Source organism: Rhinoderma darwinii, chromosome 9 (assembly GCF_050947455.1).
Source record: "Rhinoderma darwinii isolate aRhiDar2 chromosome 9, aRhiDar2.hap1, whole genome shotgun sequence".
NCBI lineage: Eukaryota > Metazoa > Chordata > Amphibia > Anura > Rhinodermatidae > Rhinoderma > Rhinoderma darwinii.
In genome coordinates this window covers 15,144,917-15,168,537 of record NC_134695.1, presented here as the reverse complement: position 1 = coordinate 15,168,537, position 23,621 = coordinate 15,144,917, and the positions used below count along the sequence as shown (strand labels likewise).

The 23,621-nt window shown below is 42.2% G+C and overlaps 1 protein-coding gene across 2 annotated transcripts in view; it reads left to right on the top strand.

Annotated features, from left to right (window-relative positions):
* Nucleotides 1–23,621, top strand: part of RELA (RELA proto-oncogene, NF-kB subunit) — a 116,103-nt gene that overhangs the window by 81,044 nt on the left and 11,438 nt on the right. The window contains exons 7-8 of one of the 2 annotated variants that reach the window (XM_075837307.1): nt 9,616–9,825; nt 13,389–13,469. In XM_075837307.1, the coding sequence (XP_075693422.1) occupies nt 9,616–9,825; nt 13,389–13,469 (291 nt within the window). Of the gene's footprint in view, nt 1–9,612; nt 9,826–13,388; nt 13,470–23,621 lie in introns of both variants that reach the window. The other variant, XM_075837306.1, reaches the window with a different exon arrangement.

Below are 23,621 nucleotides of genomic sequence, written 5' to 3'. Positions count from 1 at the left end.
CTGTAGCTATGCCCATAAGGTCATTAGCCATTTACACGACCAAGACTGGGATGACTTCTGTCACTTAACTCCATCTCACCAACACCGAAAGACTAATCACTACATACTGTAACGTTTTAAGACAGCCGTTGGACTACGCTAAATCACGATTGGGTGTATCTTATTGGGTTGACCACTTAGATCACATCACTCATGATGATATCTTATCATCTGTAACCACAGCTGCCAAATACCTCCCATCAGGTACTGGGAGATGTCTTTTAAAATAGCTCATAGGGCTTACGTGTCCTCTTACAGGGGCTTTCTGATGGGTAACTCCTCTGACCATTCGTGTTTAAAGTGTGGAGCACCGCATGCAGACTTATTACATTGCCTATGGTTATGCCCAACTATTGTTGATTTTTGGCGAAAGATTCAATCTTTTATGTCAAACACCCTATTCATCCAATGCACCTCCACCCAACAGTGGGGTCTCTTTGGGATCCTACCACCTTCCATGCACTATATCCCGAACCATCACAAAAAACTGCTTTACTATGTCTCTGCGGCTGCTAGGAAGGCGATTCTCCAGGTCTGGATAACTAACACACCCCCCCCCCCCCTCCCACCCATCGTATTTTTTTGGAAAAACTATCTTACCTTTTCCGAATGGATTGGGTGGAAATCTCCCTTCGGAAAGAGCACAAAACTGATTTTTTTTTTTTTAAAGCTGTGGGAGAATTTTATACCTCTCTTACCGCTTCACATTAAACAAAAGCTGATTGCATGTTTTGGCTCCTCCACTTGGTACCTGGAGCACCAGTTGTCTGGTGTGACACCAATCGTGATATGATTCCCTAAGCATCAGTGTAGAATTGTGGTACTGCGGGGGATACACGTGTTCATCCTCTCCTCTCTCTCCCCCCCCCCCCCCCTCTCCCTCTTCTATCCTTCCCTTCCCCTTTCTTTATGGTTTCCTTTATGTGTTACATGTCCTATGAACATTGATACCCCCTTTTTTTTTTCCCTTTGTCTTTCGGGTAAAATCTCTCGTACTGTTCTAACAAGGATCTTTTGCAATAATTGATATGACTTGCAGGTTATATTTTCTGTAACGTATGGATATTAATGTTCAGAGATGCTGTTGCCATGGGACATGTTGTTGTTAAATTTTTGTTCGTTTGTTTATAATTGTTGGAAAATCAAAATACATACTTTAAGGCCTCATTCACATGGCAGGGTTTCCCGGCCGGGTGCCGGCCGTTCATAAATCGGCCGGCACCCGGCTGCATTAGGAATAATAGACCCCTAATGGGGCTATTCACACGACCGATTTTTTGACGGCCGGGAAAACCGGCCGTCAAAAAATAGGACATGCTCTATCTTCGCCCGGGTACCCGGCCACCCGGCTCCCATAGAAGTCTATGGGTCCGGGTAATACACGGCCATCACCGGGATGTGTCCCGAGTGATGGCCGGGTTTTCCGGAGCTTGCGCTCTATCTCCTCCTCCTCACAGCGCAGAGTGCATGTGAGGTGGAGTAGTTGATGCCATTCTGACGAATGGTTTCGCTGTACACTGTGTGGCAGGGCCGGGGTGTACAGCAGGTGGAAGGGAGCGCTGCGCTGGCTCCCTTCCCCTGCTTGAAAAGCACCCTGGCCCGGCGACACCTTCGATGGCGCCGCTAGCAGCTGCTGCTGCGGCTGCTACTACTGTAGCGACGCCACTATAGCAGAGCGGGGAGGTATCTCCCCGCTCTGCTATGTGCTAGCCGCACTTTAGCTCCTTGAAGGAGCGGAATCCCCGTGTTTTCGGGGATTCCGCTCCTGGACAGAGCGCTTGATGTCTCTGTCCATATCTGGGCAGTGACATCAGGGGAAACTCCTGAAGCGGAATCCCCGAACACATGGGGATTCCCCTTCAGGAGTTGCCGCTGATGTCACTGTCCGGATATGCCCGGCCCGGCACGGATGCAAAACTTAATGCAAAATGGCCGATTTTACCGGCCGACACTCGGGCTCGGGAACGACCCGGTCGTGTGAATCCCGCCTAAAATAAAAAAATCTGACCGTTGGACCTTCAAGTCCCCTAGTGGGACTAAAGTAAAGTGTAAAAAAAAAAAAGTTGTAAAAAATATAATAAAAGTTTTAAGTCATAAAATAAAACACAATCGCCCTTTTTCCTTTATCAAGTCCTTTATTATTGAAAAAAAAGAAATAAACCATACATATTTGGTATCGCCACGACCGTAACGGCCTAAACTATAAAAATATTATGTTATTTATTCCCCGCGGTGAACGGCGTAATAAAAAACGTAAAAAATGCCAGAATTTCAGGTTTTTTTTTGTCACTTTGCCCTACAAAAAATTTAAATAAGTGATCAAAAAGTCGCATGTATCCAAAAATGGTGCCTATAAAAACTATAGCCCATCTCGTAAAAACCAAGCCCTCCTACAGCTCCGTAGACAAAAAAATTAAAAAGTTATGGTTCTCACAACATGGAGACAAAAGTAATTTTATTGTGTAAAAAGTTGTAAAACATTAAAAAGTGCTATAAAATATGTATCGCCGGAATTGAACTGACCCGCAGAATAAAGTTAACATGTAATTTATAACGCATGGTGAACACTGTATAAAAAAAACCCTAAAACACTATGGCAGAATTGCAGTTTTTTGGTCACCTTGCCTCTAAAAAAAAATAGGATTAAAAAGTGATCAAAAAGTCGCATGTACCCCAAAATTGTACCAATAATAACTACAGCTCGTCCCGCAAAAAAAACAGCCCTTATACCACTACGTCTATGAAAAAATAAAATTAGTTAAGGATCCATTAAGTCAGGAAATAAAAAGTATGCAGTTGTGCAGATTAGAGGGGAACATTTTGTCTGTTTCAAGAGGCGATTTATCGGGGCCCTAAAATTAGGGGACCAGGAAGGGGGTGGCCAGACATATCTGCTAGAAGTGAGGTTGCCCGTATTATACCAGGACAACACTTCCTAGCAAAATTCCCCAAACTGCAAAGGTGCGGAATGTGGACCAAAAGGGGGATAAGTAAAGACACCGTTTATCAGCGTGACACCAGCCTGTGCAGAAAGGATTGCTTCACAGCGTAACACAAATCTATGGATTATTTTATTGTTTTCCCCATTATTATACCCCCTGATGTACTCTGCCCAGCTTATATATGCCCCCACATTATAAACGGAAACACCTGTAATACTCAAACAAAACTATTACCAAGCCAAATCTATGCTTCAAAAGTCAAATGGCGCCCCTACCCATCTGAGCCCTACAGCGTGCCCAAACAGCAGTTTACTTCCACATATATGGCACCGCCATAGCCTGGAGAACCCTTTTAACAATTTTTGAGGTGTGTTTCTACAGTGGCATAAGCTGGGCACGACATACTTGCCACTGAATTGGCAATTCTGGGGAAAAATTAAATTTTTACTTTTCCATAAATAAATGCGCTGCGTATGGTGCAAAGACCAGTGGGGTGAAAATGCTCACTACACCCCCTAATAAATGTCTTGAGGGGTGTAGTTTCGAAAATGGGGTCACTTCTGGGGGTTTCTTTTATTATTTCCCATCTGAGCCTCTGCAATTGTGAACTCTGTATAAATCGCCAAATTCGGCCTCAATTTCGCATGGTATTCTCTAACTCCTGAGCCCTGTCAAATGTCCAGGCAAAAGATTAGGGCCCCATGTAGGGTGATTCTAAAACCGGGAAACACCGCATAATTAGAGACCTGTCTTGTTATGGTGGCACAAACTGGGCACCATATATTGGCATATCTATTGAAAAATCCCATTTTTACTCTGCAATATCAAGTGCACACTAATTTATGCAAAACACCTGCGGAGTTAACATGCTCACTACACACCTATGAATATCTTGAGTGGTGTAGTTTCCAAAATGGGGGTCACTTTTGGGGGGTTTCCACTGTTTTGGTCCCACAGGGGTTTTGCAAATGCTACATAGCGACCAGAAACCAATCTAGCAAAATCTGTACTCCGAAAGCCAAATGTCTCTCCTTCCCTTCTGAGCCCTGCCGTGTGCCCAAAAATGAGTTTATAACCACATATGGGGTATTGCCATACTCGGGAGAAATTGCTTAACAAATGTTGAGGGTTCTTTTTCTGCTTTATTTTTTGAGAAAATGAAAAATTTGGCGCTAAAGCTACATCTTATTGGGAAAAAAAATGTAATTTTTATTTTCACTGCCCAATTCAAAGAAAATCTATGATATGAAACAGCTGTGGGGTCAAAATGCTCACTACACCCCTAGATTAATTCCTCAAGGGGTGTAGTATCACAAATGGAGTCCCTTTTGGGTAGTTTCCACTGTACTGGTACCTTAGGGGCTTTGCAAAAGCGACATGGTGTCAAGAGACCAATCCAGCAAAATCTGTTCTCCAAAAGCCAAATAGCGCTCCTTCGCTTCTGTTCCTTGGCATGTGCCCAAACAGCTGTTTATGACCACATATGGGATATTGCCGTACTCGGGAGAAGTTGCTTTACAAGTGTTGGGGTACTTTTTTTCCTTTATTTGTTGAGAAAATTAAAAATTTTGAGCTAAAGCTACATCTTATTGAAGAAAAAGGATTGTTTTATTTTCACTGCCAAATTCTATGAAACACCTGTGGGGTCAAAATGATCACTACACCCGTAGATGAATTCTTCAAGGGGTGTAGTTTCCAAAATGGGGTCACTTTTTGGGCGTTTTCATTGTTTTGTCCCCGCAGGGGCTCTGCAAATGTGACATGGTTTCCGCAAACCATTCCTGTTAAATTTGAGCTCCAAAAGCCAAATGGTGCTCTTTCCCTTCTGAGCCCTGCCGTGTGTCCAAACAGCCGTTTATTACCAAATGTGGGGTACTGTTTTACTCGGGAGAAATTGCTTTACAAATTTTGCGGTGCTTTTTCTCCTTTAGTCCTTGTGGAAATGAGAAAAAATTCGCTAAACCTACATTTTCTTTGAAAGAATGTCGATTTTCATTTTCACGGCCTACTTCCAATAATTTCTGCAAAAAACCTGCGGTGTCAAAATGCTCACTATACCCCTAGATAATTTCCACTTTTGGGGGGTTTCCACTGTTTTGGTCCCTCAGGGGCTTTGCAAATGTGACATGGCCTCCGAAAACAGTTCCTGCTAAATTTTGAGCTCCAAATGGCGCTCTTTCCCGTCTAAGCCCTGCCATGTGTCCGTACAGCCGTATATTACCACATGTGGGGTATTGTTTTACTCGGGAGAAATTGCTCTACAAATGTTGTGGTGCTTTTTCTAATTTTTAGTACTTTTGGAAATTAAAAAAAATGAGCTAAACCTACATTTTATTTGAAAGAATGTAGATTTTTATGGCCTACTTCCAAAAATTTCTGCAAAAAAACTGTCCGGTCAAAATGCTTACTATACCCCTAAATAAATTCCTCGAGGAGTGTAGTTTCCCAAATGGGGTCACTTTTGGGGGTTTCCACTGTTGTGGTACCACAAGAGCTCTTCAAAGCTGAAATGGTGCCTAAAATATATTCTAATAGAAAGGAGTGTCCAAAATCCACTAGGTGCTCCTTTTACTTCTGAGGCCTGTGTTTCAGTCCAGTAGCGCACTAGAGCCACATGTGGGATATTTCCTAAAACTTCAGAACCTGGGCAATAAATATTGAGTTGCGGTTCTCTCGTAAAACTTTGTGTTACCAAAAAAATGGATTAAAAATTAATTTCTGCAACAACGAAAAATGACATTTGTAAATTTCACCTCTACTCTGGTTTAATTCCTGTGAAATGTCTAAAGGGTTAAGAAACTTTCTAAATGCTGTTTTGAATATTTTGAGGGGTGGAGTTTTTAAAATGGGGTGACTTTTTGGAGGTTTCTAATATATTAGGCCCTAAAGGCCACTTCACAATTGAACTGGCCCCTGTAAAAATAGCCTTTTGAAATTTTCTTGAAAATGTTAGAAATTGCTGCTAAAGTTCTAAGCCTTGTAACGTCCTAGAAAAATAAGGATTTTCAAAAAACGATGTCAATCTAATGTAGACATATGGGGGATGTTAATTAGCCACTATTATGTGTGGTATAACTATCTGTCTTACAAGCAGATACATTTAAATTTAGAAAAATGCTAATTTTTGCAATTTTTCTCAAAATTTTGGTGTTTTTCACATTTAAATACGGAATGTATCGAGCAAATTTTGCCAGTAGCATAAAGTACAATGTGTTACGAGAAAACAATCTCAATCGCTTGGATAGGTTAAAGCATTCTGACGTTATTGCCACATAAAGTGAAACATGTCAGATTTGAAAAATGAGGCTCTGTCAGGAAGAGAGAAGGGCTTAATGAAGTTTGAGTAAAAAAATGTTATACTACCTTTTTTTTTTTTTCTAAACTTCTTTTCCTTTTTTATTTTTGCATTTATTTTTATTTTTTTTATATTCTTCAGCAATTTTGATATACACATGTCAAATCACAACACATCCAACCCCCTGTGTAAAGATGCAATTCAGTATTACACATGTTCAAGCACTACACAACCCCCTAATAAAAATGTCCCAATCATCCAAAAGGGTCTATTCAGCAGAGAAGGCATACTCCCTCCTGGCCTCTGACACTCATTCGGCCAGTGAGAAGGAATTTGCTCCTTGTCCACCTCCTCATCATCTTCATCAAAGTCGACCCAGGACATCAGCTGAGACAACCTCCCAGATAAGGGATCCTGTGTGGATCCTACCCCTGAGAATTATGAGCCCCAGATACCTGATTTCATAAGCCGCTCAGGAACTCATTTTGAGACTGAAGGCTTCAGAGAATTGGATATTTACGTTTTGGGTTTTTTTCAGTGAGGATTTTGTCTCAGTCCAATTTGTATGCACAGCAATTTATTGCCCAGAACCCCACGTCTTCATATGCTGGACCCTTCAAGTGGACCCCTGTAGATGCAGCCTTGTGAAGAAGCCAAAGATCAGGCAATACTGGAGTACAGATGTTATGTCCAATTTACCGCATGGCCATGAACCAGGCACACTTTAAAACTACTCTTAAATTTGTGCATTATGGTAGTAATGCACAGTGCTCTCCCTGTGATGACCGCCTATTCAAAATCAGGCCAGTCGTTAATCACATTTGCAACAAATGTCATAATACACCAAGAGGTTTCAGATTTATGAAGGGAAAGACTCCAGGATTGAACCCCCCCCAGTATGTTCCCACGTCCTGGGAGTTAGTGGGAAAATAGTGTGGGATTTAATGCACCCTCTGCTGGACCAGGGTTACCTCCTTTATGTGGATAACTTCTATGTCCGCATCCCACTATTTAAGTGCCTCTCCACCAGAAATACTGCAGCATGCGGCACCGTGCGCAAAAACCACAGGGGCTTCCCTAAAACACTGCTTAGACGACTGGAAAAAAGCACGGCGCCACATAGTGCGAAGTAAATGTTGATAGACCATGTGGAAAACAAGGAAGCAAGGCAAATGCTCACCTTGTCAGTTTGCGCAAACTACAGGCACAATACTGGTAAAAGGAGTAGTCCGCTGCAGCCAGGTCCAGTCCGGTAAACCGTAAAGGTTACCGCAAGTGCACGTGATTAGTTAAAAGAAAAGTAGATTGTACATATATAGATATATATATATCGAGGACCTATAGTAAGGTGCTGCTGTATTGCGTAGACTAATAACAATTAGTTTTAAGATAAGTTGGTTTATTAATATGCAGGCAACTTGTTTCGACGTTGGACTAACGTCTCCATCAGGCCAATGATTATTGGCCGAAACGTCGAAACGCATTGCCTGCATATTAATAAACCAACTTATCTTAAAAATAGTTATTCCTCTCCGCAGTACAGCAGCGCCTTAGTATAGGTCCCCAAAATAAATGTGTGTGTATATATACACTACCGTTCAAAAGTTTGGGGTCACCCAGACCATTTTGTGTTTTCCATGAAAACTCACACTTATATTTATCAAATGAGTTGCAAAATGACTAGAAAATATAGTCAAGACATTGACGAGGTTAGAAATAATGATTTTTATTTGAAATAATAATTTTCTCCTTCAAACTTTGCTTTCGTCAAAGAATGCTCCATTTGCAGCAATTACAGCATTGCAGACCTTTGGCATTCTAGCTGTTAATTTGCTGAGGTAATCGTGAGAAATTTCACCACATGCTTCCAGAAGCCCCTCCCACAAGTTGGATTGGCTTGATGGGCATTTCTTGCCTACCATACGGTCAAGCTGCTCCCACAGCAGCTCTATGGGGTTGAGATCTGGTGACTGCGCTGGCAACTCCATTACACATAGAATACCAGCTGCCTGCTTCTTCCCTAAATAGTTTTTGCATAATTTGGAGGTGTGCTTTGGGTCATTGTCCTGTTGTAGGATGAAATTGGCTCCAATCAAGCGCTGTCCACCGGGTATGGCATGGCGTTGCAAAATGGAGTGATAGCCTTCCTTATTCAAAATCCCTTTTACCTTGTACAAATCTCCCACTTTACCAGCACCAAAGCAACCCCAGACCATCACATTACCTCCACCATGCTTGACAGATGGCATCAGGCACTCTTCCAGCATCTTTTCAGTTGTTCTGCGTCTCACAAATGTTCTTCTGTGTGATCCAAACACCTCAAACTTCGATTCGTCTGTCCATAACAGTTTTCCAATCTTCCTCTGTCCAATGTCTGTGTGTTTTTGCCCATATTAATCTTTTCCTTTTATTAGCCAGTCTCAGATATGGCTTTTTCTTTGCCACTCTGCCCTGAAGGCCAGCATCCTGGAGTCGCCTCTTCACTGTAGACGTTGACACTGGCGTTTTGCGGGTACTATTTAATGAAGCTGCCAGTTGAGGACCTGTGAGGCATCTATTTCTCAAACTAGAGACTCTAATGTACTTGTCTTGTTGCTCAGTTGTGCAGCGGGGTCTCCCACTTCTCTTTCTACTCTGGTTAGAGCCCGTTTGTGCTGTCCTCTGAAGGGAGTAGTACACACCGTTTAGACAGTGAATAGACATTCCACAGGAGGTCTATTCACAATCCCTGCACTTCGTTACTGTTTCTGTGGTAGTTACAGCAGAGGAAGCATAATCTCGCGAGATTACGCTGTAGATGACAGGTTACAACGAGATTATGCTTCCTCTGCTGTAACTACCACAGAAACCGTAACGAAGTGCAGAGATTGTGAATAGACATCCCGTGGAATGTCTATTCACTGTCTAAACACTTCAGTATCTATCGTTAATGTGTTAGTATAAGACAGCACATAAGGATCTAAAAGGATCCCTATGCGCTGGCTAAATGAATGAAGAGGAGTGCATGACGCTGATTGGTCAGCGTCATACACTCCACTGTACAATGCCCACTTGGTCTAAAGTAAAAACACGCCCACTTGGGCATTAAGCAACTCATTAGCATAAATCTAAAATCGCTAATAAAGTGGTGAAAACAGATCTTTTTTTTAAATAAAAAGCACTGCTGTCACCTACATTATAGCGCCGATCTCCTTATATAGGAGATAGGGCACTTCTAATGTGGTGACAGAGTCTCTTTAACTAGTAACTATATTGTGTGGTATTACTGTTTTGTCTTACAAGCAGATACATTTAAATTTAGAAAAAAAATAACGGTTTTATGTTTTACCTTCCTAGAAGACATTGAGGTTGTGTTTGTACATGGAAACTGGGAAGCACGTGGGTCATTTTCCCAAGCTGATGTTCACAGGCAGGTAGCTATAGTCTTCAGGACACCCCCCTACCAAGATACAGAAATCCATCAGTCTGTGAAAGTCCAGATGCAGTTGAGGAGGCCATCTGACAAAGAAGTGAGTGAGCCTATGGAGTTCCAGTATCTACCATATGAAGGTATGTTGGCCCACATTGGAGATGAGTGAATGTTTTTCTCTGTTTCACCATTCATAAGGATAATTTGGCAAATTGATTCATCAGGCTTGAAATTAGCTTTTGTCAAATTTATTTTATAGAGTGGCAGGTGTTCGGTAGAGTACCTACAGAAACGCTAAACTTCAGAAAGGCCAATTTTTATGGGCTAAGGGATGACCTTAAGGGCATTAACTGGGACAATGTCCTCAAAAATAAAAATACATAAACTAAATGGGACCTTTGCTTAAAATCCTCTTAAATGGGTCCTGTGAAAAATATATACCTTATGGGAATAAACCAGCTAGAAACAGGATGTAACCAATGTGGTTAAATAAAACCGTAAATGATGATAAAATGAAGGCATTCAAACTAGTAAAGCAAGACGGTAGTGGCGAGGCATTAAATAATTACAAAGAAAAAAATAAGTTGTGTAGAAAACAAAGGCAGTACAGATTGAAACAGAGATCGTTGACAAAGAAAGTAGAAATAACCCAAAAATATTTTTTCAAATACATAAATAAGAAACAAAGTGTTGGCCCTCTCAAAAATAATCTGGGTATATTGGTGGAGGAGAATGAGGAAAAGTCCAATCTACTAAACGACATGATTAGGGATAGAATAAATTCTCCATTAAATGTTAACTGCTTAACCCAGCACGAAGTGCAGCGTCGCCTTAAAACCACAAATAGACAAATCACCGTGTCCAGATGGTATACAGTCCCGCGTTCTGCAGGATTTAAGTACCGTGATAGACAAACCCTTCTTACTGATGTTTAAGGATTCTATCATGACTGGTTCTGTTCCACAGGACTGGCACATAGCAAATGTGGTGCCAATATTTTAAGGGGTCAAAAAGTGAGCCCGGAAACTATAGACCTGTAAGTTTAACCTCCATTGTGGGTAGCATCTCTTAGAAAACCCCAAAATATTTTATTCTTGAGTATCTCAATGCAAATAAACTGTTAACGCAGCATCAGTATGGGTTTGAGGGATCGGTCCTGTCAAACCAATCTGATTATCTTCTATGAGGAGGTAAGTTCTAGAATGGACCTGAGTAAGGGCCTGTTCACATCACCGTTCGCTTTGCTTTCCGTTCCAGGGTTCCGTCGGAGGTTTCCGTCGGGTGAACCCCACAACGGAAAGTGAAACTGAAACCACAGCTTCCGTTTCCGTCACCATTGATATCAATGGTGACGGAAACATTGCTAATGGTTTCCATTTGTCACCATTCCGGCAGGTTTCCGTTTTTCCGACTAAATCTATAGCGCAGTCGACTCTGCTATTGATTCCGTCGTTAAAACGGAAACCTGCCGGAATGGTGACGAACAGAAACCATTAGCAATGTTTCCGTCACCATTTATATCAATGGTGACGAAAACGGAAGCTGTGGTTTCAGTTTCACTTTCCGTTGCGCGTTTCACCCAATGGAAACCTCAGACGGAACCCCGAAACGGAAAGCCAACGCTGATGTGAACAAGGCCCTAAGGCTGTGGATGTGGTTTATCTAGACTTTTCAAAGGCGTTTGATATTATGCTGCAGCATATAAGGTTGGTAAATAGAATAAAAATGCTAGGACTGGTGGAAAATAATTGGGTAAACAACTGGTTTAGTGATCGGAAACAGAGGGTGGTTATTAATGGTACATTCTCATAGTGGGTCACAGTACCAAGTGGGGTTCCACAGGGTTCAGTATTGGGCCCTTTTCTTTTTAATATGTTTATTAATGACCTTGTAGAGGGTTTACAGAGTATATAATTTCAGTATTTCCAGATCATACTCTGTAAAGAGGAGTATAATGAAATACTACAGAAGGATTAGGGGAAGCTGGAGGTTTGGTCCGAGAAATGGCAATTATGCCCTTGGGCCGAGGAAATACATTTTACAATTATGCATTAAATAGTAAAACACTGGATAAAACTACCACTGAAAAAGATGTGGTGATATTGGTGGACAGTACATTTACCTTTAGTAACCAGTGCAAGGCATCTACTACCAAGGCAAATAATATAATGGGATTCATCGAAAGCAGCATGGATGCTCATGACAAGAATATAGTTTTGCCTCTCTACAAATCACTAGTCAGACCACATATGGAATATTGTGTACAATTTTGGGCACCTGAAGGACATGGCTGAACTAGAACAGGTGCAAAGAAGGGCAACCAAGGTAATTAAGTGAACGGGCAGATTGCAGTACCAAGACAGGTTATCAAACTTTGGGCTATTCAGTTTAGAAAAAAGACATCTTAGGGGCGATCTACTTACAATGTACAAATATATAATTGGACAGTACAGAGATCTTTGTAATGATCTTTTTACACCTAGGCCTGTAACAAGGACAAGGGGGCATCCTTTAGGTCTATAGAAAAAAAGGTTTCCCCACCCTCACAGACGGGGATTCTTTACTGTGAGAGCAGTGAGACTATGGAACTCTCTGCCACAGGATGTTGTGATGGTTGATTCTCTGAACAAGTTCAATAAGGGTCTTTCTTCAATAATATAATATTACAGTTTATGAGTACAAGATTCTGGATGTTGATGCAGGGATTTATTCTGACTTCCATATTTGGAGTCAGGGAGGAATTTTCCCTTAATGAGGCAATTTCATCAACTTCATGGGAGTTTTGCCTTCCTCTGGATTAGCACAGTAGGATTATAAATTGGACTTTATGGACCTGTGTCTCTTTTTTTTTTTTCAACCTTATCAATTACGTAACTGTAAATCTTTGATTCAGGAGAACCAGTTCACTCTAGGTTACATTTTTTTTTTCACCTAGGGTTTCCGTAATTTTCTTAAAGTGTACCCCTCGTTTAGATTTTAATCTTAATAGTTCAAGCAGTGAATAGATATTATAAACTTTCCTATTATGGAAAATGCCTCTTTCTCCACTTATCAGACTCCTTTCTAAATACCCTGCTGCTTCCGGCACTGATATACTCACTCTCAATTGACTGGTAAAATCCGTATTTAGTGAGGCATTTCAGAAGACGGATTATCAGCTCACAGAGATCAGCTTTTAGCTGCTGATATCTGTATACAGTTGATGGAGAGGGGAGGAGGAAGGCGCTGCAGAGACACACACACACACACACTTGCGCTCACTCACTCACACACACACTCACTCACTCACTCACTCACTCACTCACTCTGCAGGTTCTGGTAAGTGTTTTACCCCAGTGGTGGATTCTAGTAAAACAGCTGCAGCAGTGTCTGTCTTGCTCCCTGATTCTCTACAGCTGCTCTCGCCATAGACTTATATGGGCAGCTTCTGTAACCTGATCTCTCAGTGAGCTAATAATCTGTCTTCATCTCTGCCTCCAGTGAATTTAGAGTGAATGATCAGTATATTGCAAAATTTCTCATCTTCCCTTGTATTATTGCTTTATGGGAAAAAATGTAAGCGACGGTTACACACAAACACTAAATTACTTTACTTCTTCTTACACCTGTGAAACACTTAGCAAATGCAAAAAGGGCTAAGATTTTAACCAATTTATAAATCATAAAAGCGACATGATGCAATTTTTTTTATTTTATTGTCTAGGTGATCTTCATCATATTGATGAAAAAAGAAAAAGAACTCTGGAAAGTTTCAAGCATATTGTAAAAAAAGGTCCATTTGCTGGTAGGCATGCTTTTCTACATTTACTACTGTATTTATAAGGGTATTGGTTATTTGCACTGTTTGATATATACATTCTACTTCGTTGTTTTAATAGTTAAGAATACCATTCGACCATAGAACAGTTTTTTACACTTAATTTCTGTGTCTCCTATTTGACTTTTAGACACCTGAAATATTATGGTTTTTTTTTCCTCTAAGGCTACATTCACACGAGGGGGAAAAATGGCCGTTTGGCAGTTTTTTTGTTTTTTTTTTAACAATGTAGTTCTATGGCTGTACTCAAACAAAGGTTGTTTTTTTAATGTGAACACTGGGCGTCAAAAAATAGGACATGTCCTATTTTTGCCCGTTTTCACGACCAGATGGCCCCCATAAAACTAAATGGATCAGTTTTAAATGGCCATTTTTTAGGAATCAATCCTTGTTAGGGCCGTTACAATTTAATCCTGGCCCTCACAAGTGTCCTCCCCGACACTGCGCTACTTTAATAAGAGCTGAGCCCCGGGAAGCCCTTGACGTCACTGTCCATATATGGACAGTATAGTTGAAAGCCCTGACCGCAAAGGCTCTGGCTGGGGACTTTGCGGTCAGGGCTTTCAACTATGCTGTCCATATATGGACAGTGACGTCAAGGGCTTCCCCGTGCTCCGTGCCTACTGTCCATAAATGGACAGTGACGTCAGGGGCTCCTCCAGGAGCAGAATCCATGGCCGGAGCGTCTGCAACGCTCCGGCTGGGAATTCCGCTCCTGAAGAGATCCACAATGGTGCGATCTATAGGGTGGGGTTAGTGTGGCGCAATCCACAGGGTGGGGTGGGTTAGTGTGGCGCAATCCACAGGGTGGGTTTTTTTCTTTGGGGTTTTTTTTTTTAACGGCCATGAAAAACAGGCTTCAAACGGACAGGCGGACTGGAAATGGATGAAAATTTGCAGAGACAATGATGCAAAACGGCCATGAAAAACTGACCATGATGAGTTGTTTTTTTTAATTGCCATTATTTTCTCACTGTCGTGTGAATGTAGCCTTAGGGCTTATTCAGACGAACGGGATATACGTCTGTGCAACGCGCGTGATTTTCACACGCGTCGCACGGACCTATATTAGTCTATGGGGCCGTGCAGACATGTGCGTGATTTTTGCGCAGCGTTCGTCCGCTGTGTAAAAGTCACGACATGTCTGTTCTTTGAGCGTTTTTCGCGCATCACGCACCCATTGAAGTCAATGGGTGCGTGAAAACCACGCATGCCACACGGAAGCACTTCCGTGCGACCAGCGTGATTCGCACAACAGCTGTGAAAAGGATGAATGAAAACAGAAAAGCACCACGTGCTTTTCTGTTTACAAACATGCAAACGGAGTGTCATAATGATGGGGGCTGCGCGAAAAGCACGCAGCCGCGCATTATATGCTGATGCCACACGGAGCAGTTAAGTGCCTTTTGCGCAGGCAAAACGCTGCGTTTTTTGCGTGCGCAAAAAGCACACGCTCGTGTAAACCCGGCCTTGGGTCTCATGCACAAGACTGTGCAGTATTTACTGATTGTTAATACTGCACGGACGGGCTGCGGACTGTCGCCCGCATTTGCAGGCCGTTCGCACATGAAAAAGTATAGGAGCACGGCCCGGACACACACCCGTAAATATACGGGAATGTGTCCATGGCCGATAGAAACAAATAGGTCAGCTTTTGATCCGAAAATTAAGGATCGGTAATTGCAGCTAAAAACTATGGTTATGTGCATGAGGCCTTAGACTTTTGCATTAGTTTGAGACCACCCATTCATTTTATATCATTTTATTTCAAAGCAGTGAATAAGTTAGTTATTTTTCAGTGTCAGAATAAACAGAAAAATTGGACAAAAGCCTTTAAAATGACATTAAAATTATATAAAATTCTATTATAAAAGTGATATGACAAATGTTTGGATCAGTGGAGGTCTGAGCACTGAGACCCCCACGATCGCTAAAACGAAGCGGCAGAAGCTCTGAGCCGCTTCGTTTCTGATCGGCTTTTTTCAGAATGCCGAGCAATTGGTTTACGGGCTCATAGACTTTCTATTGTACCCATACACCAATTGCTGTGCTTTCTGAGAAGAGTTGAGCGCTTCTGACACTTCTTTTTAGCGATTGTGGGTGTCTCGGTGATCAAACCCCCACCGATCAAAACTTCTGACATGTCACTATGACATGTCAGAAGTTTTTTTAACGTTTAGTTAACCTTTAACTCTTTTGTCCTTTTCAATATTTAAAACCATGGAAGGGCTCATTCACTAGATCATATTAAAAGGATTTTGTCACCATTAAAGTATTTCCAATCTTGCACATTTATGTCATATAGGCAGGATATACCATAAATGTCTGATAGACGCAGATCCCACCTCTGGGACCCGTACCGGTCTCTAGAACGGGGACCCCTGTCCTATTTTATTGTGCTGGTCCCTGGCCACTAAGGAATGAGGTGCCCAGGAGTACAGAAACAGCCAAGCCTGCATTCAAAAGTGAATGGATAAGCCATAAATGTCTCATATGGCAAAATACCTTTTTAAATATCATATGCATTGCAGGATCATAAAAAATTAACAATGTCTTTCTTTTACATGCTGTTGAAGAAAACAATCCAGTGAAGAGTTGTGACATTTTCTTAAATAGTATGGCACCACCAGGTGTTTAAGGTATATTCAATGTGCATGTCCATCTAACGAGCTCCACGAATGCTCAGAACCTCTCCCCACAGCCACGTCTCTCCTTAGAGATCCTTTGTTTCCTGCAGAGCATACAATAGAAATAGCTTCCTGTCCTTCTTGTCCAGGAAAGAGCCTCTGCAGTAGCATGGAGGTATTGCCGCATTAGGAAGAGCATTCTCGTCCTGCAGTTAAACTGTTACTACGTGTAAATACACGGTAACGGGTCACAGCCATCAGCGGCAGGACCAATCGCAGCGCTCCACCGCTGACTATCGCTGTGACTGGTCAGTCACTCCAGACTGTCCAATCACGGCAGAAAAGTGAATGGACCTGAGGAAGGCGGTACTATCTCCTCATTTCTGTCACAGTTGTGAGGAGTTCTGAGGAGGTCGGACCTTTGTGAATTTACTTTGTCCCCTCACTGACCTTTTGGGGACCTGTCAAGTTATTTGGTTTGTTAAAAAAATAAAATAAAATCTATAGGTTGTATCGTAGGATATAATATAATATATATATTTTCAGGACTACAAGATGGATGGAGAGATGTTGATCTATTTACCACAAAGTGAGCAACACTTCGGTTCACATCTGAACCTTTCTCAAGCAATTACTAAGTGCCAGATATAAATAGAAAGAACAAACATTGTACAATGAACCAATATATTAACATACAAGCTGTGCCCGCGACTTCGTACGCGCAGACCACTGAAAAACGTACCGATGTTGTTTTTTCTAAGTATACTCCAAGCCTTGGACCAAACTCAAAACAAAGTGAAAAAAAAACAAAGACAATAAACAAACTTTAATCAAGAGTAATTTTCTTTCGGTAGTCAGGTTCACTACGACAACGCTTCCCTGTAAATAATGTTAGCAGTAGAACCACCAGGAATGTGTGCATAAAGATTGGTGGAGTTGCTAACATGGGAGAGAGCCACATAGAGCTGGCCGTGCGTAAAGCAGCCGACGCTGAGGTCCACGCCCGCAACGTGCAGCATTTGGCCCTGCGCATTGTTGTTGGTCATAGCCTAACATAAGCTGACAGGAAACTGTACACGTTTAAAACTGAAGGGAAAATTATTTGGAATGAGGGGGATTCGGGGTATAAAAACGCTATCACCTGCGCCGCATCCTTTTAAAATCTCAGCTTCTATCACGTTTTGTCGTAGATTTGTGATTTTTAGTCTGTTGCGGTTACGTCGTTTTGGTGGGCTTAAATTTCTGAGAATTATGGGGACGTCGACTATTAAATTAATTTTGTGTGAAGGAAGACCGGGTGTGCTTAGGGAATTGAAAAATGACATTCTGCACTTTCCGCATGAACACACGTCAATATTTCAGCGTTTTATTGCTGCCTGGTCGTTGTGAGGGGTCAAAATAGCTTTTTCGCATAACCAAGAGTTTCCATGATTTGTTATTTTCGTTGGGTCACCATACACAGAAGAAATGAGGTCTTGCAGTGATGGAACAGTACAACATAAATTATCAGGTAAAATATGTCTCCCTTCTTCTTGCTGATATGTGCCGTCACCAATTTTTTGTAATAAATCTGAAAACTCTGGTGCATTTGGGTTGCCTCCTGTTAGCCCCCCATATTTATTGATAAATGCATCGGTATAACGTTGCTCCACAGACTTGAGCTCTTTAGGCATGCTGTAATTTCATCTGCCCTCGTTCCTCATGGTATGACTGGCAAAGTCTGCCTAAAATCGCCACAGAAATGCATTGTCATACCACCCATGGACCGGTCGTTTTGTCTGATATCTCGCAAGGTTCTATCTACCGCTTTACGGTTTGCCATAGTGCACTAGTCCCATATTACTAAGCAGCAATTGTGTAGAACCCTTGCTTTTGTCACTGTTTCTAGAAACATTACACACTGGGCTTTCCGTAAGATTTAAGTCAATCAGGACCTTGAACATTGTATTAGCGGCTTTGCCTTTCGTGCAAAAATTTGGCTACTATGCGAGAGCAATTTTGCTTTGATTGCGTATTTGGGCCAAGATGTCTTTGGTGAGATGTTTTTCCCGTTCCACTGGATGCATCTAAAAACAGGATTTCTCCCAATGTACCATCTACGCTATCACACACAAGATCGAATATCATACGCTGTTCCGCTGTCAGACTCGAGACATCGTTTTGCAATGTTTCGGCCAGTTCCACTGGATTATAGTTTATTTCCGCCGCGTACTTCCTGTTAATGCGTCCCCGTCTAAAGCGGATGCGGGCGTACCATATTGAGAGACAGGACTACCCCCTATAGATGTAACTATGTCTTGGATAGCCAGCAAACATCGATTCATATTACTTCCATGCAATGTGTCATTCAGTTCGCCGTTATTATTTAGTTGTGCATTCCTGAAAAAGTCTTCAACTAATTGCTCCTGATATTTTTGCCACAACTGTGCAGCATCCGAAAGTCCACAAAAAAACAGGAAAATGGCAAACAAATGACGCAAGCGATGTGGACTACCACTGATGCATGCTTCAGCCAAAGCCCCTTCCCAATGCTGATCGCCATTTAGCAAGTGGCGCACTCGGCAAGCAGCCTGGTAAGTAGGATATGCAAAATCGTCAACCTTTTCGCAATTCGGCAAAAGAAGTAGGTCCTCGTACTGTATGTAGAAGTAAGCGATAGCATTCGGAGTTGTTGGGATGCACCGTATAGACTCTTCCAATTACATGTTCTTTTAATATGCTGGGCTCGCCATTCGCACCTGTTCCACGTCTTCTACAGTTGAAAACGCCTTACTGCTTATTATAAGAATAATATGACGGAACTTCATTATATAACCGTGTTTTTGCGAAATCATCTGTTTCACAAAGTTGAAAGTATGCCAGCAAAGTGGTTTGTCTCGGGTTTTCTAACCACTCTGCCACATTTTCAGGGTTGAAATACACCCGTTGGTGAACATCAAGATGTAACACTGGCGGATGTCTCTCGTGAATGTGGTAGTTCAAAATGCACCACACCGCCTCAGAAGAGCTTATATATCAGCCAGATTGGAACCTTGTGACTTCGTTGCATTCATTATTATTTCTCAACGCAAACGTGGCCTGGTCACTACCCTTGTTGACGTATTTACATATATATTTGATGGCTTCGACGCTGTTACATATTTCAACGTTGATTTGAGCTTGAAATGTTCTTGATAACATCGGTGAATAGGGTACAACCCATCGATTGTCCAAAACAATTTCTTGACCATGTAACCTGACTGTAGCTGTGAAACCGCCTTCTAGGGGTGATCTTTGACGATACAATGGATAACCATTTTCAATGGATACCCATTTTCCCCCGACATTGTTTGCTCTAATAGCGCTCTAAGGTATCTTTTAGAGCAATGACCCTCCTTCATGCAAGGAGAGTTTCTATTTAAAGTGCTGCATGGCCCATGAACCATGTTCGTCTTTACAATCTCGTGCAATATCGGATCCTCGTTCTGGTCAGGAAATGCAGCACTTATAACCATGTCAACAGTATCGTGACATTTTTTTCTTGCAGCCACAGGAGAATGTGGGCGTGTGGCAAGTCACGCTTTTGCCACTCAACACTGTACATGAAACAAAGAGCTGAACCGAAAACTTTTTGTTTTGTGACCAGCTCTGGCTATAATATCATGCCTATCCGAAGACGCCTGTCCTGCGAGAAATTCTTGGGAAATTTTGTACCACTTTAGATTAGTTGTGAACGTTACGAAAAGGTCAGGCCGGCCGTATTTTCGGACGTAGCAGAAAGTATCTTGTGTACGTTCATGCATGTAACACGGACCACTGGTAAATCTGGATGGCAGGATAACTAATCGCCCTATGTTTTCCACGTTCTTATCTTGTTGCATGGTGTATCGCAGATGCACGTAGTCTTAAGCGCGTAAACATGTCTGGATAGTGTGTATGTACACTAAACGCTCCGTCTCTATTTTCGCATACATGTCCACAATAAATTGGCTGAACAATCCTCGAAATCGTGGCAAATAGAAAAACCGATTACGCCTTAAGCCCCATGCACACGAATGTGCTTTTGCGGCCGCAATTACCCCGAAAATCCACGGTAGAATTGCGGCCCCAATCATTTCTATGGGCCCATGCACACGACCGTGGTTTCCACAGTCCGTGCATGGCCAAGGAGCCTGGACCACAGAAAGAATGGACATGTCTTATTACGGACGTGTTCTGTGGTTCAGGCTCATAGGAAATAATGGACACGGCCATGCGCACGGCCGGCGGCTCGCGGGTGACCCGAAAATCACTGCCGTGCACATGGCTACGGTCGTGTGCATGAGGCCTTATCTGCAGCAGGTATGAATAAAATTGCTTGGCTGATATATTTTTATGAAAATTTGTTACCCTAGTAGTAGGATTGACTTGGTAGAGTCCAAAATTGTACCCATCTTCGCTGTGGCAATAAATGAAAGGATATTGCAGGGCGTCGTCAGCTGTGTAACTTAGCCAAGAATCACGCTGGGTAGAAGTTTCAGATGCGTGCGTTCCGGCCTGACGTTCTTGAGCTGCAGTAAGTGTCGCCTCATGATCTTTTTCAGATTCTTGAGACCTAATTAGTCTCATTCTTTTTGCATTTCTGCTATATTGAGAAATATTTGATCTTTTTCTGGAAGGCATTTGCTCTCTTGAGACCGAGAGGCCGCTGTCCGAGCCCTTTCAGATTACAGTTTTTTGAGGCAGCTAGGTGTATGAAAGCAGCGAGCGAATTGGTTGCTTTATCTCTCTTCTATGTGTAATATGCAATACAGACAAATGTTGGAACTGTTGTCCATAGCAACCAATCAGATTACAGTTTAGACTCTTGTGAGGCAGCTTGGACAATGAAAGCAGAAACCTGATTGGTAGTTTATATGTGCCTCCGATGCATAAAAAAAAATATATATATATATATATATATATATATATACACATATAGACACAAGTTGGAGTTGTTGTCCTTGGCAACCAATCAGATCACCGCTGTAATTTTGTATGAAACAGCTTGAAAAATTTGCAGCAATCTGATTGATTGCAGCCTCTCTTACATAACAAACCATATAGATAAAATTTGGAGCAGTTGCCTATAGCAACCTACTGGTGTCTATTTTTCCAAGACCATACAAAATGAAAGTAAAAATTTTATTGGTTGCCATGGTTTCCATGTGGTTGTTGTTGTTGTTGTACTAATGCAGCGTAAATTATTTTTTAACCCCTTCCCGACATTTGACGTACATGTACGTCATGGAAAGTACTGACTTCCCGCATCTTGCCGTACATGTACGTCAAACGTTTGGCACCGGCTCAGAAGCTGAGCCGGTCCCATCATCACCGGATCTCAGCTGTATCTTACAGCTGACATCCGACTGTAACGGCGGGGACCGAAATTAGCTTCGATCCCCGCCATTAACCCCTTAAGTGCAGCGCTCAAACGCGATCGCTGCACTTAAGGTGTTTGCAGCTCATCGGAACCCCAGTAATGAAATTGCCGGGGTTCCGGTGGCTGCAATGGCAACCGGAGGCCTAATACTGGCCTCCCGGTCTGCCTAGCACCGAAGCCGGTCAAGATCCGCCCGGCGGCGGAGCCTGATCGGCTTCCGTAGCTGCCGGCAAGATGGCGCCGGGTCAGGAGCTGATCCGGCGTCATCAGCGGTGGAAGTCAGCTGTACTGTACAGCTGACATCCACCTGTAACGGCAGGAACCGGAGCTAGCTCCGATCCCTGCCATTAACCCCTTCGATGCAGCAATCGAAAGCGATTGCTGCATCGTAGCGGTTACAAGCAGATCGCCAGCCCTGACAGGCAATCGGGACTGGCGACTGCTGTTATGGCAACAGGAGACACAATGGTCTCCTGCTCTGCCATTACGGAAGCCGATTTAGGCCCCGCCGGGAGGCGAAGCCTAAACGGCTTGCTGTCAGTGAATGACTGACAGATCTAATACATTGCACTACATAGGTAGTGCAATGTATTAGAAAAAAAAAAATCTGACCGTTGGACCTTCAAGTCCCCTAGTGGGACTTGAGAAAAAGTGTAAAAAAAGTATAAAAAAGTGTAAAAAAAAGTGCAAAAAATAAAAGTTTGAAAACAATAAAAGTTTCAAGTAATCAAATAACACACAATCCCCCTTTTACTCTTATCAAGTCCTTTATTATTGAAAAATAATAATAAACCATATGTATTTGGTATCGCCACGACCGTAACGACCGGAGGTATCAAAATATTATATTATTTATTGCACGCGGTGAACAGCGTAAAAAAAACCCGTAAAAAACGTTACCAGAGTTTCTGTTTTTTAGTCACTTTGCCCTACAAATATTACAATAAAAAGTGATCAAAAAGTCGCACGTATCCAAAAATGGTACCTATAAAAACTATAGCTCGTCCCGCAAAAAACAAGCCCTCATACAACTCCGTCGACAAAAAAATTAAAACGTTATGGTTCTCACAACTTGGCGACAGAAAAAATACATTCTTTTTACAAAAGTAATTTTATTGTGCAAAAAGTTGTAAAACATAAAAAAGTTCTATAAATGAGGTATCGCCGGAATCGTACTGACCCGCAGAATAAAGGTAACATGTAGTTTATAATGCGTGGTGAACTCTGTATAAAAAAAAACCAAAAAAAGCTGTGCCAGAATTGCGTTTTTTGGTTTACCTGGCATCCCAAAAAATAGGATAAAAGGTGATCAAAAAGTCACATGTACCCCAAAATGGTACCAATAATAACTACAGCTCGTCCCGCAACAAACCAGCCCTCATACCGCTACGTCTATGAAAAATAAAATTAGTTATGGCTCCAATAAGTCAGGAAATAAAAAAATATGCAGTTGTGCCCGAGGAGAACATTTCTTCTGTTTCAAGAGGCGATTTATCAAGGACCTAAAATTAGGGAACCAGGAAGGGAGGGCCCAATCATATCCGATGGAAGCGACGGTGCCCGTATTATACCAGGATAATACTTTCCCAGCAAAATTCCCCAAACTACAAAGGCGCGGAGTGTGGACCAAAAGGGGGATAAGAAATGACACCATTTATCAGTGCGACACCGGCCTGTGCAGAAAGGATTGCTTCACAGCGTAACACACATCTATGGATTATTTTTATTTTTTTATACCACCTGACTATGCCCCTTATATACTCCGCCCCGCTTACATGTACCCCCACATTATAAAACACCAGCAATACTCAAACAAATATAGTACCAAGCAAAATCCGCTCTCCAAAAGCCAAATGGTGCTCCCTCGGCCCTGAACCCTACAGCGTGCCCAAACAGCAGTTTCCTTCAACATATATGGCACCGTCATACCCGTGAGAACCCTTTTAACAATTTTTGTGGTGTGTGTCTCCAGCGTCATAAGCTGGGCATGACATATTTGCCACTGAATGGCATATCTAGGGAAAAATATAAATTTTTAATTTGCACCATCCGCAGCGTATTCATTTATGGAAAAGACCTGTGGGGTGAAAATGCTCACTACACCCCTTAATA